The 21338-nt window shown below is 27.0% G+C and overlaps 1 protein-coding gene across 2 annotated transcripts in view; it reads right to left on the bottom strand.

The window, feature by feature from the left end:
• The window catches only part of LOC107452277 (neuroendocrine convertase 1-like), a 98910-nt gene extending 78321 nt beyond the window's left edge, over window positions 1-20589 (bottom strand). The window contains exon 1 of one of the 2 annotated variants that reach the window (XM_043042632.2): window positions 20284-20589. In XM_043042632.2, the coding sequence (XP_042898566.1) occupies window positions 20284-20457 (174 nt within the window). In that variant the 5' untranslated portion in view covers window positions 20458-20589. The remainder of the gene's footprint in view (window positions 1-20283) is intronic. The other variant, XM_071183351.1, reaches the window with a different exon arrangement.
• Window positions 20590-21338: the final 749 nt, after the last annotated feature.

Below are 21338 nucleotides of genomic sequence, written 5' to 3'. Positions count from 1 at the left end.
GCATTTCTAGCAAATAAACACATTATTTCTAGTAATAAAACTAAAATATACGATATTAAACCATTCAATTACAAATATTTTTCTTCGTCTGGTAATGGTTTACCTGAAATTCTGGTTTATAAAATTATAGTTCTTATTCAAAGAGGAAAAGGTATGTAACTGGGAAATTTCTCTACATTTTACCTATATTCTCTATCTTAATATTAAAAAAAACAGCGAAGTCCAAACAGAGGAAAAAATTCGGGTAAAATTGCCTTAATATATAGTAATGACATTTCTAGTAAAAAAAAACATAGCTTTGTTAAGAAAACCAAAATACGCGATATTTAAACCTGCCATTTAGTAATTTTCCAGTTTCTATGGTAACTGTTTGCCAGAAATTCTGGCTTTCTAAATTATAGTTCTTACTACCTCATATTCAAAACTAAAAAGCAAATTTACCGAATAAATGGTTTTCATGCTAAAATCTAAAGTATTATGATACAATTACGAAATTTTGTCATATTTACCATCTTTATGATAAATAATGTATACATTTTAAAACTATTGAAGGTATTTATACAAAAAGATATTCAACTTCAAACAGTAACATTTTCTTAGCTTACAATTTATTACTGACACAAAAGGGATATACTAGTTTCGAAAAGTAAAATTTACCATAATAAGCTTATTAAGAGATGTTCACATTTTCTTGAAAGTATAGAACTAAACATATATTTGCCGAAGAAAGTACTAGAAATATTACCTTTCTAAAAAAAGGCAAGTGCAAACATACTTATCCAACATTAATTGAGTTTAAAGGCAAAAATTCACTTACTATACATTTTTTTCTTCCTATTTTACTTCAAATTCTTGAGAAATAAGCACAACTGAAAAAATTTTTGCATGCCTCATCTCCACTATTGCAACATTTGACTAATTATATCTTAATTATTACAAAAACTAAAATTGTGTTTGAAATGAAGAAAAATGTAAACTTTGCTTTAGATAGATTTTTGAGAAATTAGTTATGGGAACAAAGCGTTTAAATTTTTTTCGCTTTGTTAATCACTTTTTACTGCTATTAGACTTGCAAATTTATACTTCAGCTTGGTTAAATAATTTTTTGCTTTTTAATTCGTGAAAAAGTAGTTAGAAGAAAGAAAATTTCTTAATTCCTTGTGCAATTTATTTCAGAAATAGCACTGGAATAAATTAAAAATTATTTCTTTTGTGAAGAGACAAACAATGTAAAACATTAATGAAGGAACAGGAAATGTATTTCATGGTACAATCAAGAAAGACTTTTAGGATTTATTTTAGTTATGTAAAGCGCCCCATAAAAATGAAGAAAGAATGAGTGAAAAAATAAATATAAATGAATGCACTTTAAAAAATACTAATTACATTCCATTACTTTTAAGAAAATTTAGTGAACTGGGTATCTTGAAGAATAAATTTAACATAGCACTGCTAGCATAATTTGTTTCTCGCCATTTTCAATTGTCTTTCCTCAAATCATCGGAAAATGAATAGATTCCTAGAATAGAAGTATTTCAAAATGTAATATTTTCGAACCACATTTCTACGCTAATTAGTTATTCAAAGAAGCAACTCAAAAATTTTGCTGTATTTGAAAAATAAAACTAAAAATAGCTATTACAATAAAGAATGTCAAATATTATTCCAGTTCTGCTCCTAAATCAATAAGCTGAGCAGGAAAATATTATATTCCGACACACCCAAGTTAAAGTAAATTTAAATTGGTTTCGTGTAACTCACAAAAGAAGATTTTCTAACAAAGGAATATTCCGGCTGACGGAGCCAAGTGTTGCCATTCTTTATTTCAACAACTTTCTTCGACGAACGATTGCCATTACATTAATGAAGTTGTATCGGGATACAAATTTCCGGTGATCCTCACGTGATGCGAATTGAGGAAAAGCTACTTGACACTCCATTTAATTAGAATTTGGACATAAATATTTTCTTGTCAATGAATATAGAGCAAACAAAACGAAATATTATGATGTAATATCCTAAATATTCATTAAGACGCAAAGAAATTCTGAGAAATTTGGAAAAATTCAATTTTTCTAAGATTAAATAAACTTAAGCGAAAATAACGGTGAATTTAGCGATCGTATTATTTATATTTCAAGCGATTTACAAAAAACATCCTTTTGTATTAGTGGTAATTAGTAATTACGTCACGTAATCAGAGCTAAAAGCTAATTCATTTTTGTATATAGATTTAGTATTAGATCTTAAGGAATATGGAGGTTGCAAGGACTTTGATTACGTGAAACCGATAGAGAAAGACTTACCCAAACTTATACTATTTTAAACTTCTTGATTTTGTGCTATTTTTGTGCTTTTACTTAAGCTTTTAAAGTCGTTTACTTAACTTAATTTTTTAGAACTCTTAATCCATCCTTGTTATTCTTTACTTCGTGAATTCATTATGTTCTGATAGAAAAGAAATAAGACATAAGACAGAAATTAGGACATAGTTGTCACACGTTTTTTTTTCTGTGCAGATAAATTAGAAAATATTATCAAAACTTGGCGCATTTTGATAAAAAATAATACAAGTAAAAAATTGTCATCCAAACAGCCCAGTTTAATTCAAATTAATACAATTAAAAAATTTTCCCCCAAGCAGCCCATTTTGATTAAAATAATAATAATAAAAAATTGTCCCCCAAACAACCCAGTTTAATTAAAAATAATACAAATAAAAAAAAAATTCCCCCAAACAGCACAGTTTAATTAAAAATAACACAAATAAAAAATTTTCATCAGATGCAGATTTCTAGTATAAACTTGATCAAGATAATCAAACTTTCTGCTGATGATAATTTCTGAATGTAGCGATCAGAAAATAATTATAACTTGCTTTGTAGTCAAGCAGTAAGCAGTTTTAATTCTTCAGCTGGTCGGAATTTTAATTGGCGATAAGAATTTGCTTTTAGAAAATACTTGAAACTTGCCTTGACATCAAACACGTTAGAACTAAGTCGAAACTTTGTAAACCATTTAATTTCCCTTAGAGATCTCGGTTGTTTCGGTCAAAAAACAAGTGAAACTTGTGATACCATTAAGCGCTGGATATATTCTGATAAATTCTGCTTGAAGCTTTCAGGAAACAATTAAAACTTATATCCTCACCAAACATAGAGTTCCAGTTAAGTGTATCTGATCTTACAAAAGACGAATTTTGATTTACGATAAATTAATATTTTGTGTAATATCGCTATAAATTCTGATTGTAGCTATCATGAAACGGTTAAAATTTGTGATGTATAGGATTCCTGTAGTCCTGCAGAAATAGGATCCCTGTAGTGATTTGAGCACTCTAACTATTCGGGCAGTGTTAGAAATTCTGATATTCCATTTTTAAAATTACGAAAATAAGTTAATTAACAGAATAATAGTAGTGCTACAAAAGTGAAAATTTGTGCACTTGTTCATTTAAATGACCTATAGTTTTAGAATACTGAAATATAAAAAAGCTTCGTCCTTTGAAATATTTTATTTAAGATAATGTTCTATTCTTCTAAAATGCAAAATACTTTTGACATAATTTTTCCTCTGAGTTTTGAAATCGCTTGTTAGTCTTGCAAACTGAGAAAAACATGCATGAATAAATTGGCAGAAAGAGCGAAAAGTTATTTTTTGAAATACCTGCGTTCCTAAAGTTATTATCATTAAAAAAAAATATATATATATAAAAAAAATCCAATTTTGCACGGAGGAAAAATATTGTAAAAGTACCGTATTTGTATAGCAATGACATTTCTATTTCTTTAAATAAATATAATTCTGGTATTAAAACTAAAATGTATGGAATTTAAAACATTCGCTTTGTATTTTTTCGTTCCTGTACAAAAAGTTAGCCAGAAATTCTAATTTTCAAAATTATAGTTTTAATTACAACAAATTTAGTAAAAATACAAAACTAAAACGTAAATTTTACCGAGTAGATGGTTTTTATGACATGATCTAAGATAAAATAAAATAATCAAATTTTATAACATTTAATACCAACCCTTACAAAAAATAAGGTATTTTCGAGGTCGTTTTGAGGTTGACTGATGTAAAAAATTCACTTGAGGTATGTTTTGTACCAAAAATAACCTCATTAATAAATTTCTATTTCAACTTCATTTATACCTCACAAAATCAATCTTATATATAACTCAGAAACAATTTTAGTTTAGATCGGGTGAAATTATTCATATTTCAAATATACGTATTTGCTTGAAGTGTTGAAAAATAATCCGTACATCTCAAAAACAACCTCCCAAAATCCAGTTGTTCCATCAGCCAAGTAGATTTCCATCAACCTCAAAACAACCTGAAGTGTGAAAAAGCAAGTTCATACACTTTGAAAATATACCTTGGGAGGTTGATCTTTAAAAGTTATTTTCGAAATCAACTTCCGATGAACCTCAAATAAACCTTTACACCTCAAAACAACGTCAAAATACCTTAAATTTCTGTAAACAAAATGGTAATGAAACTATATTTATTGTTAATTTTTCCAAAAGTTGTTACGAATGCACTTCCATAAGAGTTTCCTTGCGTTTCCATAGAGCCAAAACAAGACGAATTTTACTATATTCTGGTAGTTTCAACCATACTTCTTTTATAGTGCACATGTGTTCTTTTCCAAAGATGAAAATATTAGGAGTATAGACTTGATAAGAATGAATTGATGCTGCAAATTTAAGTGAATAAATTTTGTATTGCTTTTAATAATACAATTGAAATGATACCATTGAATAGTTGCAGGTGTGGAATATTTTAATATTCTCAATTTTTTTTAACATTGTATCTTAAAACAACGCATGTGTATTCTCCAATTGCTTTACTTTCGTAGTGAGAGATAAATGTTGCAATTCTATTAACTCCATTTTTCATAATAATTATCATGTTTTTTTTCATTAGCAAAGCTTTTTTTAAAAAAAAATTGGCGTTTAAAAGTTAATCAGTAGCGTAAGTATATGTTGATTTTTTTTAAAAATTTTTGTATGTATTATTTTTTGTTTATTTCGTCAAAAATGCATTTTATTTCCTTTATAGATGAAAATAGTTAAAAATTCATGAAATTAAAATTAAATTCATTTAGTATCAAAAATAGATAAATTCTAAAAACACTTTAAGCAATGTTACATTAAGTTATTAAAAAAGTTTTTGCGTGAAATATTTGAACTCTTTTGTAAATTGAGATTATTAAGAAAACAAAATCCCAGAATTCATTATATATTATTTTCAAACCATCACAATAGCGTATTTGCTTTGTACTATGGAAAAATGAGAAAAACAATTTTCACATTTTCCTGAAATTAAAATCATTTCGTGGAAAATTCTAACTATTAAAAAAATCATTTAACTAGGTAGGATGAAAGAAAATTTAACGCAAATTAATATAAATTTAATAAAAGGTATAAAATGTAGTTAAAAAATCTAATAAAAAGAAATAAAAAAAACAAAAATTAAGAATTCGAAGAAAATGAAGAATTCGTTTTTTTCCCTCGCAATAAAAATTAAAAATTTAAAATTTCTTCTTATTCGTTGCACTCTCACTTCAATTATTTTATAACATTTTTTAAAATTTATGTTTAATATGGATTTCAAGATAATATTGTGAAGTATCAAAAAAGTTGTTGCTATTTTACTTTGTATCTTGGTTTTTTTTTTAAAAAATATGTTTTGTACGTCATATTTTACTTTTAAGGTTTTTTTTCAAATTGTATTATAAAGTAACTTTTTAGGACAAGAATTAATGTGATACAATGTGTATATCATTTTTTTAGAAGTCAAATGGGGATTACACTGTTATTATCATTTTGTTTAAAATGAAATAACATTTCAATAATGCTTCTGATCCCTTGAAATTCTTGAGTTAGAATATAAAAGGGAAAAAAACGCTAACAATCATTGAAATCCATTTTCGTTTAATTTCAGCGAGAATTAAAGGCAAAATTCAAGGATATCATGTATTGGTGTAAAGATGCCTTTTCCTTTAAAAGGGCTCTTTCGTCAAAGCCGAACTTAACCGTCAAAGATAACGCGGCTTTGAGGTGTCTAAATAGGCCTTTATATAATATTTTTATTCAAATTCTTAAACTATTGTTATACAGTTGCATAACTCGATATCATCCCTAAAACATGTAAAATATAAGGCTATCATTCAATCAGATTTTCCTTTATATATCTCGCAGTAATTTCGATTGTCTATGGACTTTTCTTTCTGAATAATGTCCATGAAATTCGGCAATCACTATTTTTTAAAGTAGTTTAAAATCATGCATTTGTTTGTTTTTAAAGTTTTGAAAATATTTTAGTTTCTGTTTAATTTACATAAAAACAATTTTTCAGTGTCATCCAGTCATGTTTTCAAGAGAAACGTGAAAACATAAATATGCAATATTAGTTTACGTTTCAAAAACTACACACTGTGTAATTTTATTGCTTTATTTTTCGACAAAATCCATAAAAACTCTAAAATTTGCAAAGCACTATTTCTAATTCCAGGTAGGGCATGTTGACAAAAAGTAGTGGTGTCAAATGTAATCTTCAGCTTACACTATTTTATCATTGTCAGCACTTTCATAAATTATTCTCAGCATACCACCCTGAATCCCATGCTAATTAAGAAAATAAGAGTTTTAAATAATTATTTAGATTATTCGAAAAATATGTTTGAAAAAATCGAGGTTGAAAATAATATTAAATAAATACGTGTAATTAAAAAGAATTTCCCTTTTAATTACTGCTTTTTTATTTAACTTAAAAATTTGAAAAAGAAGGGCATCGTTTAATTAAAGATTTTCTAACAAGCTGCAGATCAACTTCTACAGCATGAAGAAAAAATTAATTATAGGTAGAAAAAATTATCATAAATATTAAATAAATATCTTAGGTAATAGAAATATGAAACATTTCGACAAATATCTAATATTTAAGATATTAAAATATAATGTCAGCTGAAAATAATTGCAAAAAAATTTTAAAATTTGCATTTGTAAAGAAATAAGACTATTGTTTAATATATAAGAAAGAAAGGCTTGAATTAGGGGGATAGTTTGCATTTATTAATTTTCACTGCAGTTGTATAAGTGCGGGTTTTTAATTTATTGTGAATTAAGGAAATTTATTGTATGCTTTCAAGAAAATTTAATATTAAATCTAAAAGTTTACTGAAATTAAAAATCATCCACTGTTAATAATGTATGCAAGCAATTGCTTTAATTCCAATCTTTGATATAATTTACTTTTAAAAAAATTACATTTATTACCTCTTTAAAGGCTATTCCTGGATTTTCCGGATATACAGTTGGTTAGTACAAAATGACATAAAAATATTTGTCTTTTCCAATCTAAGGGGAAAAAACAAATTTTCCCTGAGTAATTAAAAAATGAAAAGGCATGTAGCAGGGGAATTTCCCTGAATTTTCAACTAAATTATCAATCTTAACATTTAAAAAACAATTAAGCCCACGCAGAGAAAAAAATTCTGGTAAAATTGCCTTAATACATAGCCAAAACATTTCCAGTAAAAAAAATATTAGATAAGGAAGCCAATAAACACGGTATTTAAACCTATCATTTGATAATTTTCCTTCTTTCTAAATAACAGTTATTTTTAAAACACATTTAGTAAAAAATACTATGTTGAAAAGTATATTTAACCAATAAATGGTTTTAAGGCCATTCTCTAAGTTTTCATGATAAAATTACCAAATTTTACAGCATTTACAACCCAACAGCATGGTAATAAAAATCTATTTCATTGTTAATTTTACCCAAAATCATTACCTAAGAGCTTTGTTCAAAACTACCAAAAACACGGTAAATTTTATTTTACTATATCATGGTAATTTTGACCATACTTCTTTTTCTTAGAGCGGAGGCAAAGATGAAAAATTATATTAATTTAAAAACTTGTGTAATTTTTTCATTTATATTTATGATTGTTTATCATATTACGCATTGTTACTATTTAAACTGAAAAGACTTTTTAGTTTCAATTGTTTAAAAGATAACATCAGTGCTATTTGCTATAGCTTACAGCTCAATGTAATAGAAAATGAGTTTCACCGTGAGTTTATTGCTACCTTCTTAAATTATTTATCTTTTACACTCTATGTCAGGTTGGATCAAGAAAAATCGATTTAGTATATAATGGATTCGTTCCAGAAATACTATTTTTAAAGCTATCTGTGTTTATTTTGTTTTTTCAAACATTCCATGAACGATAAAATATACGGTTTTAAACTATGTTTCTATGAACTTAAATGATGTAAAATCAACGATACTTGAAAAAAAGTAAAAACTATGTACTAAAGAACAAAATTAATTCAGAAATTTTCTTGATTGTAATAATTATATCTATCTTGAGTTAGCCGAAATCAATAGAATAATTTACGATGCCAAATTATACTGAATACAGTTATAATTTTAATTCCATATGGTCTCTAGTTTTGTACGTGATTGACTAGAGTTTATTAATACCTTTTTACTGATTGTTTATTTTTTCCCCTTTCATGAAAAAAATGTTTAACATATTTATTTCTAAAATTTAAAAACCAAATAATTATACCATTTAATCTTTTTCTCAGTAAATAAAAATCATTAATATAATTGGAAATTTTTTTATACCACAACCTTGAATTGAATGTAAAATAAAATTGATTTTCAATGTTTCCTTCTAAATGTGCCAAGCACATTAGAGTATAATTTAAAAACCGTTACATGGTTGCAAAATGTTTTACAATATTAAAATGCATTATTATTTCTCATACTTTCTTTTCCGCCAACACATTTGAAAGGTGACTAAGGGACCCGTGGTGACTAAAGGGATAGAGCGTTCACCTTCCAATGAGGTGAACCGGGTTTAAATCCCAGCGATAGCTGGTTGATAAGAATTCCACACCCGGCTCGCACTGACATCAATGCTGACATAAAATATCCTCAGTGACATGCGGATCATGGATTAGAGTCCTCTGGCCATCAGTCTAACCATGGGAGGTTATAGTGGTTTTCTTCTCCAAGTAACGTAAAAGAGGGTTAGTTCAATCAAAAAGTCCTTCAAGAAGGTAAATTTCTCCCAATACTTGATCCAGGAATTTCCTCGTCTTTTGGATTGGGTTCAAAATTACAAGGCTATAAAGTTGAATATAAATAGTCGTAAGCCCAAAATTGGGTCGGCTGTTATAAAATAAAATAAAATAAGCACATTTGAAATCTTAAGGCTAAGAAAATGAATTTTGGCGAATGAATGAAAACAATTAATAACCAATACATGGACTAAATGTACATACATCTAAACAAGCATTAACCATATAGAAACTGAAATTTTTAATTAAAGAAATATTATAGATAAGGAGTTCCACAAAAATTATAACAATTATTTTTTCAATCTAAATCTAGTATGCTACGTATTGAAATCACGTTACTTACGTCTGTTCTATGTTACATAGTACACATAGAGCTATTATTTTTCAAAAATTATTCTATTTTTTTAGATAATTAAAGATAAATAATTAGTATAGTATATAAGTTTTTCTCGGAAAAAAGAGCATCTTTACATAATTTGTTACGTTATACAATGTTTACTTTAATATTCATATTCTAAGAAAATGTATGATCAAAACTACTAGAATATGGTAAAATATACCGTGTTTCTGGCTCTATGGAAACACCAAAAAGCTCGGTAATCTTAACCAAAGCGTTTTAGTATAGATTTTGGCAAAATTAACAATAAAATATGGTTTTACAATCTGAAATAAAATTTAGAAATTTTATCATGAAACTTCATACCGTGGCATAAAATCCATTCCTCCGATTAAATTTACTATATAATACCATATAAATATTACTATATAATACCGTATAATACCATAATATATACTATATATACTATATAATACCATACCATATAAATGGAAAAATTACTAAAAAAAACGACCGTATAATTTAATTTCTATTTCCAAAATTATTATTTGTTTTTTTAAAAAAAATAGCACCAGACTTCAAATAACTCAAGACATAAATTCAATATAAATAGGTTCATTTATCAAGTAGAAAAATTATAAACTTTAATAATGAAGTACTAAATGTATAAATTGTGTATGTGTTATAAGACATGCAAAAAAAGTGTATTGGAAAATTCTTTCTTTTATAAAGCATCGATTAAATATTAGAATCGTATGCCACAATACCAAATGCCGTCTCATGCATTTAAGGTATAAAATGCAAAATTTGTTTTCCCTTTATTTCGTTGATATATTTTAAAATTTATACATTTTTTTCAGTACTAATGTCCTTTTTTTACGTTTCAAGGGAACAATATAAATCTTTCATCATTATTGCATTCATCTTCATACCTTAATTTTCATTTTATAAATATTGCAGTCATCTTCATTTATGAATCTCCATATTATCAACATTACATTCCTATTCATACATGAGTCTTATTTTTATCGACATTCCATTCATCTTTGTAGATTAATCACCATTTCATCAACTTATGTTAATAATTATAAAATAATTTAACTTAATACTTTTCACGCATTTTCCGATCATGTTCATCCAAATTATTTAGGATTTGAACACAAACAAAATTCAATTTATCGTAAGATAAACGACATGAAATTTTCAAACAAACCTAATTAAATTTGCAATAAAAAAATATCCCCGTTTCTAAAATATCAAAAAGACGTTCACAACAAAAAGCACTTCGTTAACATTTCTTGAAATGTCACATAAACTAGAAAACACTAAAGTAAAGATGATGCATCTAATGACGTAAAAGATGTAAAAAGGAGGAAAAAAATATCGTGCAAGTTGATTGCAAGTAATATCTTTTTTTTTATTTTCAGTGTTTTCTTATAATTTTTTTTAAAGCTATTTTAAAGCATTAACAAGCAACTTTCCATACCTAATATTTATTATCACTGGACTATATATATATTTTTGACACTCGAAATTTTCACTAAATAGTTCATAATTTTTAATCATGATTCAAGTTGATATAAGTTTAGGAGACCGATTTAGCAGATTCCATTTAAACTATTTTGAATGACTTGTGAAAAAGAAATTTCTTTTATCTCTCAAAGAGTAGGCTTTATTCTAACAAGAAATATTTATAATTTAAAAGTAAGAAAATATGTTTATAATAGAGAGAATAAGGATAAAATCAAAAACTCGCGAAATTGTTATTGAAGACCACCTATAAAATTATTTTCAATGAAATTATGATAATGCGTCTTCATCTTTTTCAAAATGTAGATTCATTTAGAAAATTTTTCTTAAAAAAATTAGTTGTTTAAAATATGAAAATTATGATAATTTCGGCTGTAATTAGAATGTTTCTTGTCCGTAAAACTTAAAACAATAAAGCGATTTTTGAATTGGAACAAAAAAGTTTTAAAAATTAAACATTTACTTGTATCTGCAATTATATTCCCTTCTATTACCAATGTTCAAAACAGTAAACAGTCAAATTTACAATGTAAATCACTAAAATTGTTTTTTGTTAATTTTGCATAGGAAAATAAAGCTGAATAAATTGTAGGCAACAGACGCAAAAGCTGACTGCACAGATAAATTTCAAATGTTTTTACATACATTACATATAACTCTATCTTAGTAATACAAATATCAACACTCCTTTAAAAAAAACTTAACATATAATGAAATACAAAACTAAAAGTCCATAAATAAAGTCAGACTGTTAGAGTTTCATTCTAAAATTATGGTAAAATAACCGGTTGCAGTCTCTCTATCCAATCAACCGTAAAACTTTATGGTAGACAAAATTTCTTACTTTTACGGTTTTAAAGCCGTTTACAACTAATACGGTTAGAAAACCATACATACAAAACTATAACGTTTTTTAACCATTTACAACAAGCATTGTCGTAAACCATAACCATAAAAAAGAAATGTAACTGGATATTGGTTAATAGTTTTGCAACTTTATTGTACTCCAATCTATGCGTGAATGAGAGTATCGTATTCTAATAGTACAGGGTCACGAATTGGGGAGTGCAGGACACTGGAAACTCGTCATGTGTTGAAGGTATGGTGGAAATGTTCTGGTGATGGTGTCAATGCTGGGACTCCATTCCCGCTCTGTCGGTCATAAAAGTGACAGATTAGCCTTCTCGGCTATAATATGTACCCATCCGCAAAGAATAAAATTGCTTAATTAGGTGGGCCAAGTTGGTGTGATAAAATCCTGGTTGTTTAACCGCAGTAGGTGAAAGCAGTTAATAAAGTGTTTTCTCACAGTTAACAGTTTGATTGTCCTTTTATTTATAACCATTTATTCCGAGAAATTTCTAATAGTATATCAAAAACCTGGTAACAGAAGAAAAAAGAAACTGCAAGTCAATCTACTTAGACAGGTTAGATAGAAAAGCAAAGAGTTAATATAAAATTGAAAAACATAGTTTGATCTTACCATAAGAAATTAAATGAACTTTAAAACAATAATTTTTTTAAAAAAATTATGCCAGTAACAGAGGAGAAAGTGAATAAAACATCATTAACTTCTCAAAGCTTTATTTTCTTTAAATATGGAACAAAGATATTAACAATTTTTGAAATTGCTACCTTAGCTAAAAATAGATCATCGAAGGATCCATTTTTGCCAACTCAATAAAAATAATTTAATACAATAATTATGATATCAGAGTGAAAACTGTGGGACGGGTGTTGCCGCCGGAAGTTAAAAAATTTGAAAACCGAAACTAATTAACCGTTGCCACTAGAAGCTAGAAATTTTAGAAACCGAAACCAAAACTAAAGCAGGAGATGAACAACTCAACTCAGCAGCAAGAGGGGAAACAACTCAACTCGGATCCGCAATCCGCAGATCCGCTGTTCCAGAGCTGTTCCTCTACTAGTGAAAATGAATAAAACATCATTAACTTGTCAAAGCTTTATTTTCTTTAAATATGGAGCAAAGATAAAGACAATTTTTGAAATTGCTACCTTATCTAAAAATAGACCATCCAAGAACCTATTTTTGCTAACTCAACAAAAGTAATTTAATACAATAATTATGGTATCAGAGTGAAAAACTGTGGGACAAAATTAAAATTTGTGATTTTTACTCATAAGTATTCTAGAAACTGTGTACTAGAAAAGCTCTGCTGTATGCTACATAAAACAAGATAAATCCAAATTAGATTCAATAAACTGCTGGTTTAGTTACAATGATGTAAAATTCAAGAAAGGCTGGGACATAGTAAGTCATTTGTATCTGACGTTATAAAAAGATATTGCACAGATATTCTTTTAAAAATAATTATTCTGTGTATATTATTCTGTATATTTACCAAAAATATACAGTAAATTAATATGAATAATTGAAAATACAATTTTTGATTTTTTTTCAGTATTTAAAAGTACATAAAGTCATGGGACATCAAAAGTGCAAGTATTTTGCAAATGGCCCGTCTACCTCAGATTCTTTTTTTAAAGGATGACGTAAAGAATTCTTTTTATTTTTAATGAGAAAAGAAATTATTTTCCTGTCTGTTATTATTTTTCTTCCACTAAAAATAAGTGATAATAAAATTAAAATTTTCTGCGACTTAATTTTTAATGCAATCATTAGCAGAAATATTAGTAAAAAACATTCTGCCTGTTACACTTTACAATCTTGTTAAAGGCGTTATAAGAATAAATACTATATTTTTCTCATTTTTGCAATTCTAATGTAATTTATTGTAAAGCTTGTGGAATACATATTGAAATGTAAACTAGCATTCAAAATTTTATATTACACAGAGAAAATAATCGTAATATAAAAATTTTACCAGAAGATGGTAAATTCTGCCATGTTTCTGGCTCTATGGAAATACCAAAAAAGTCGGTAATTTTTCCCATAATGCTTTGGCATTGATTTTGGTAAAATTAACAATGACATGTAGTCTTATAATATGTGATAAAATTTGGTAAATCAAGTAAAATTGTTTTACTTTATCACGATACCTTAGAACATCGCATAAAAATCATTTATCTGGTTAAATTTACTTTTCAGTTTTTTTTTTTTTTATACTAAATGCATGGTATTAAGAACTTTACTTATGAAAATCAGAATTCCTCATAAACCGCCACCATATGCATGAAAAATTTACCAAACAGATTTAAATACTGTATATTTTAATTTCATTAACCAGGATTAGGATTTTTTTACCAGAAATTTCATTACCATACAGTGCGATAATGTTACCTGATTTTTTTCTCCTTGTAGAAACACATAAAAATATAATTTTTGAAAAAAATTACATAAAATATTATTATAACAACATTTAAAACAGGTAACAAAAATTTTTTAAATGCATTTATTTAATATTACATCAGTTTTAAAACCCTCCTATTATTTATGAATAATAGTTTTGGAATAGTTTGGAAATGTCTCAGTCTCTCAGACATATTTTAGGTTTACAGAATTCTCTATGTAAATCTGCTTCTTGGAATGCTCTGCAGTTACCTTTTATTTAAAATTAAATTTGAGGAGTCTCTTACTACGGAGGAAATGTCAAGGATATATCTTTCCTAGCTATGAATTCTAAATAGTCTTGCATTTTAAGTTTTACCCCTTAGCGTTTAAGGCACAATTTCTAAGAACTATTTTGTATATTAACCATAAGTATAAGGAAATCAAATACTGTGAATTGAAAAAATGCTAAAAATCCCATCTTAATACTTTATGTTATTTAAAAATGTTAAAATATCCATAAAGTCTTGAGATGGGATTTTTTTAAGATCAAGAAAGTCATTAAAATCTTATATTATTTGAAATTTAAATTTAAAAAAAGTGCAATTTTTATAATTGTGTGTTTTCAAAAAACTATTCGTCAATGTCAATAAACATGGTATCAAATATTTAAACTGACTAACTTTTTTCTGAGGATAAAATGATAGTAAACGTTAAAATATACTATAATATATGCCTTTCTGTTCAAAAGTCTAAGCAAAAGATAAATGAATAAATAAATAAATATATAAATAAAAAATAACATTCTTATATAAATGCTTGTTGATTGCTTCAAAGGCAAAAGTTTAGCTATTTATTTTGCTAGAACTGCTGGAAGATATTTATAAATATAATTATATCTTAAAAAAATCATGAATTATGCAAATTTTCAATGTTGAAAACATTTAATAGAATAATATGTTTTACAGTTAAGCAAACTCATTACGAACTCCAGTGCATAAAATTAAATTTCGCTCTAACTGATTCCTTAAAATTGATAAGGAAAAGACGCATTTTAAAATGTTTTATTTAGAAATGCTTTTTAACATTACAATACAAGAATTTTGTGCGTGCTACTCGAGAACAAGTGAGGAGATTATTCCTAACCATGTCATTTAAATCAGATGCAATTTGCTACCGTTAAGCGACGTCACGCATGTGTGTTGAATCTGATTGGCTTCAAAATTATAAATGTATAAACTTTTTTATTTAAGGAGTGTAATTTTTTAATTTAAAATAAATGGTGAGGAGAGAAGTCAAAAGCTGACTCATAGGTGAAAATCACATAAAAATTCATAAATCGAAGAAAAAAAATATAAAGTCCGCATTAAAATTTGAGTAATAATTGTAATAGTTATTTTTAAAAAGAATAATAATAACTTTTTCAAAATAATAACTTTTTTTCAAAATTATAAAAGTGAATCATATTACAATTAAATTCGAAAAGTGATATCGTGTATTTTATTTTTAAAAGAAATAATCGCAGGCTGCATGAAAAAATTTAAATTACTGAAAACTTCAAATAATCATCAAATTTTGAAAGCAAGCCAAACATTAGGATTCAGTACAAAATTCGCGATCAGTATTTAAAGTTAGTAAATCTTAAGAAAACCATTGATAAATTTAATGAATGACTGGCTCACTAGAACTTACAATTTTTAAATAAACCAGGGTTATATTCTTCCTAAGCTACTTTAGTAATTATCCCTATTATATGTTAGTTACTTTAGTTTCTTCGTCAGACTTAGTTTGCAATATTGTTTAGATTATTTTGTAAGGGAAATACCTTTCGTGTTTGAAGCAATATATCCACTTCTGATTTCTAATTGGGGGACCTCAACGTACAATATTACACAACACATTACACAACACAACGTACAATATTACACACACCATTACGCTTCATTATAAATTACGAACTATTAATATTTTGTCTAAATTAATTCTACTGAAAACCGAATAAAAAGTACCATTTATGCCAAGAATTTATTATAAATATCACTTTGTTTATAATTACATAAGCATCATTCAAAATTAAAAGTAAATTCAATAAACATCATTCTAAAGTAAAATTGCACGGAAAAACGAGAAAATGGTAAGACTACCTAAACATAGTTCAAAATTAGAAGTAAAAAGAGTCACTGTAAAATTGTGCGGAAAGGCGAGAAAAATGGAAAACTACCTAAACATCGTTCAAAATCAGAAGTAAAAAAAGTCACTGTGAAATTGAACGGAAAAGCGAAAAATATGTAAAACTACCTAAGCATCGTTCACAATTAGAAGCAAAAAGAGTCACTGTAATATTGTATAGAAAAACGAGAAGGATGTTTCTTTATGAAAAATAGCGTAAATACGATATTTTTGGGAGGGAGACAAGGTAAGTGAAAGTAAAAATGCTTAAAATGAAGAGCAATGTCAATTTTGATTCCGGAATATTTTTCTTAAATATCAAGGAAAAGAGTAATTATGAAACCAAAATTAAAAATTTCAGCAAACATACGGAACCACACCTTAACTTATGATAATATGAATGTAGAATATTTTTAACTACAAAACATTTTGAAATGTAACATTTGCGTTTACAAACTCTCTAAAGCATGAAAACTCTCTTAAAAAAATCATTGCTGAAAGTTATCACTGACTCCTCTTAAACCTCTCTCACATACAATTTGTTGGTTAACACTGAACAATGAATAACATTGAATTCACGATATTTTATGATACTTTTTCGCGACTTATGGGAGTTGAGTTATTCACTCTCTTTAGAGAAGACTTCAGTGCAATATACAGAAGAAAATTTATACCATTTCATTTTAAAATCACACTTCCTAAATATTGCAACAATAAAACATTATTACACTCTCAGAAATAAAACTCTCAATTTTGATAATTCATTAATCTATAGATCTATATTTTCCGTACCACGTATTTCACTGTTTTTTATCATCTGTTAATGGCGAAATCATATGATTTTAACGAAACACGAACACTCAAAAATTTGACAAGATTGATTAATCACTCTTCGATAAATCTGCGAGTTCTGCTACTGCTGTTTCTGATTTTTTGAGTCTGCGAAAGTCTGCGAGTTTACGGAGTCTAAGAATTTCGATTCAATTTCTTAAAAATTTCAAAAATTTGGATAATCCATTGCATCATTTTTTTTTACTTTCCAAACTAAGATTTAAACTAAAATTAATCTAAAATTTAACTTAAGATTCTAAATTTTTTATGGGAATTAAACATAAGCACAGCCATTATTTAAATAGAAATCTTTTGTGAAGCAATACCAAAAAAGCTAATAATTGATTCTTTTTAATCTAAAATTTGAAGAAAAAAATACTATGATGTCTTGTGCACATGCCATAAGTCATAAATTTATGTTAATGACTCAAAACAAAATTTAATTGGCAGTCCAATACAGTCTAACCCCGGTTTAACGAGCCCCTCTTTACCGAATTTCGTGATTTAAAGAACTTTATAAAGTAAATGAAGTAGATTTACAGGAAACAATGAATAGCGACTCTGACTCAGAAGTCAATAATAATGAATCTCCAGTGCAAACTGTTACTTTTTCTGTTGCTTTGCACAGTTTGGAAACAGTGAAAACATACCTAATGCGGCAAGATGTAAATGAAAGAATATTTTATTCTCTTCATGACGTCGAAAAAGAACTTTTTAAAGTAAGAAATCAAGGAAATAAGCAAACCTTACTCATGAAATGCTTTAAAATTTCAGATTAATCAGTGCGTAATCATGCGCTGTATTTTAATTTCCTGAATAAAAAGTGTTAAATTTCTATTTATTTTGTGTATTTGCTAATTAGAGATGTTCGAATATTGCATAAGGTTAGTCAATTTTTTTTTATTTTGCTCCTGATTTAACGAGTAATATTTTCGGTCTTTAAGAATTCGTTAAATCGGGTACTGATTGAATGCATTTTTAAATATCAAACTAAAAATACCCGAAATATAAAAAGTCCTTTTTTAAATTGAAAAAAAAAACTTATTTTTTGATATTGATGAAAAATATTTTGTTTGAAACTAGTACGAATTCGAGCATCATGCTATATTCAAACTTTACTTAATATGTTTGTTGGAATCAAGTAATCTTGCTCATCAGGTAACGAATTTAGGATTGAGAAAACCCATTTAGAGACAAAACTGCCTGAATCTGTAAACGATTGCAGTTTAGAAAATAGTTATGTTATTTTGTTTTCAGCGAGTTCAGTATTTTTGCTATAACTTTAAAAGTTTTCAAATATCATCTTATGCTTTCATACAAATTTCTCGAAAAAAATTAGTCGTAACATCGAAAAAGCAAAAGCTATTCGAAAAAGCAAGAAGCTTTTCAAAAAAGCAAAAATTTTGTTCGGATGCTGTGTTTAAATTCTAGAAGGGAAAGAGAACTTATCCGTCCGTACTCCTTTTATTTTATGTTGTATTTCCGAATAAATTGCATTTACCATGCTTCCTTTGTTAATAGTATTAAGCCTCTTACTTTTGATTAAACTCGTATCCTCAATCAAATAAAGATAGTAATTTCCTCAATTTTACGGAATGCTCCCTTTAAGCATTTCATAGGAAACTGGTTGCCCCAAAGATGTAAAAAATTTCAGAAATATTGAGCATTCTTTTTCTGTCCATATGGCATTTTATTAAGTTATAGAAAAATAAAAATTCATTCCACCTAATTATTGGAAATCAAACTAATCTACACGAGGGAAAGAAACTAAAAAAATATTTAAAATAACCATAACTAAAGCTTACTACAATGAACATATTTCAGCTCATAATTTACAAATGAGTGTATAATTCACACACTTCTTGATTTTTCCTGGAAACGCCTTAATCTTCTGTGGAATTAACCATGCAATTCTAACAAGTATCAATAAATGATACACTGTAATGATATTTTAAACGTTTATCAAAATTTATAGATTATTGTACCTTATTTCGTATTAATAGATATCAAAGAAGTATGTTTTTTCTCAAAATCGGAATATTTTAAAGTAAACAATTCATAAATGTTTCATATTCCAGTGAAATGTAATATCTGCTTGGTAAAGGAAAAATAATGTATGTTTTGAGGAAATACAGTCCAAATAGTTTTTTATTCATTTTTATTTTCAAAATATTGTTTGTAACTGTAAAAAAATAAACATTTTCTTAAAACTCCGTGTACTTGCTTAGAAGTAGGCTTTTTTTTACAATGTTTATAGAAAGTACAAACTAAAAAAAATGTGTAAAAAATTGTGAAGGAAAAAAAATCATTTAACTGATTGAAGCTTTCAGAGGGGAAGAATAATATTTTAAAGTATTTTAACAGTTCGCAACAAACGCTTAGGTTTCGAATGATTCTTTTTATAGATCGTATTTTCTTAACTTTTGTATTTGTCTAGATATAGTACTTAAACTATTGCACTTAATAAACGTAATCCGATATTCAAAAAATTCTTACACTTCGTAATATTATGATTATCTTAATATAAAAACTTCAGCCTACGAAATTCATTTGTTTCATAATTCGAACTAATGACTTTTTTACAATTGTAATATCATTTAATAATCAAAATGTTAATAACAAATTTAACATAAAATTTTAAAAATGCTAAAGTGAATGACAGTTATCAAAATATTATGTAAACTACAAATTGTTTATAAATGAAATATTTTGAAAGACTCACTTTACCCAAATTTCGGTAACCAAATTCAATAGCCAGTTGATCCACCACATTTTACACTGGTTAATCTCACCACCCAGTCATTAGTGTAATGCCCATTGTCCTCATAATCCAATATTCAATAAGTTCTTACACTTCGTAATGTTATGCATATCTTAATATAAAAACAATACCCTTAAAAATTACTTTTTTTTATAATTGAAATAAATACTTTTCTTATAATTGTAACATTATTTTATAGCTAAAATTTTGGATAACAACGTAAACACAATATTTTAAATATGCTAAAATGAATTTTGTAAACTACACTCCAATAAATGAAATATTTTGAAAGACTCACTTCACCCAAATTTCGGTAACCAAGTTCAATAGCCAGTTGATCCACCACATCTCTACCACCGGTTATTCTCACAACCCAATCATTAGTGTAATGTCCATTGTCGTCATGGGCTTCCACTTTGTCCCATAAAAGGATTCCTGCACAAAAGAGGAATAAAGGGACGAAGCGCCGCATCTCTACTTAAAGGAAGGGAGCTGACAATTGCAGCAACCGTCGTCGGGGAGCTCTTCTCTCGGAAAGATATCAACAAGTTATCTAGAGCGGCTGGTGGCCGATTCTAGCTGAGAAGACTGCCATCTGGGAAAAATGTCTCTTCTGATAAATACCTTCCTTTTTATCTCAATTCCTCCTTTCTTTTTCTTTTGGAGAAAAGAAGGAATTATTGCAGATGACATAATAGAAGAGATAATTCGATCGAAGAAATGTGAAACAAAATCTTTTAAAAGAAAGGAAAGCTTTAACCGAATTGAGTTTTTTTGCTTTGTTTGTTTTTTAAGATACGTGCTACTATTAGAATCTTTATATAAATATGAAATATAAGCTAAAACTGATTTCAAATTTATTTGCCTGTGTAAGTTTTAAGTTTACAGAGAAATTGGAAGCAATGAAGGATTTGTATTTTTATATAAAAGAATTTATGCGTCATAAAAATATAGTTAGTCTGCATAATTGGATATAAAAAACGAAAGCGACTTACTTATTTTCAAATTTTGGACTGCTTTAACTAAAAGATAGTAAAAGTAAGTAAAAGATAGTAAAAAATACGGAAATTTAATAAAGGAAATGTAAAATAATGAAAAAATAGAAAATGATAAGAAAAAAATAAATTGTTGAAATTAAAGTATTATAAATTAAAATNATTTTATACATGTGCTAATTTCTATACTACTATTAATGTCTGATAATTTCTTTTTATGTTGTTTAATACCTTACTATGTGTTGTATATTGTGGGTAAGTTTCATAAAATTCCATGTGTAATTTCTTGAGTTATCGCGATTTTTGTGAATTTTCCTTAATTTATGATAACCAGTGTATATTAGTTACCTTTTTTTTT

This window comes from Parasteatoda tepidariorum, chromosome 7 (assembly GCF_043381705.1).
Source record: "Parasteatoda tepidariorum isolate YZ-2023 chromosome 7, CAS_Ptep_4.0, whole genome shotgun sequence".
Taxonomy (NCBI): Eukaryota; Metazoa; Arthropoda; class Arachnida; order Araneae; family Theridiidae; genus Parasteatoda; species Parasteatoda tepidariorum.
Note: the sequence above shows the minus strand (reverse complement) of the source record. Positions and strands in the feature narration are given on the sequence as shown.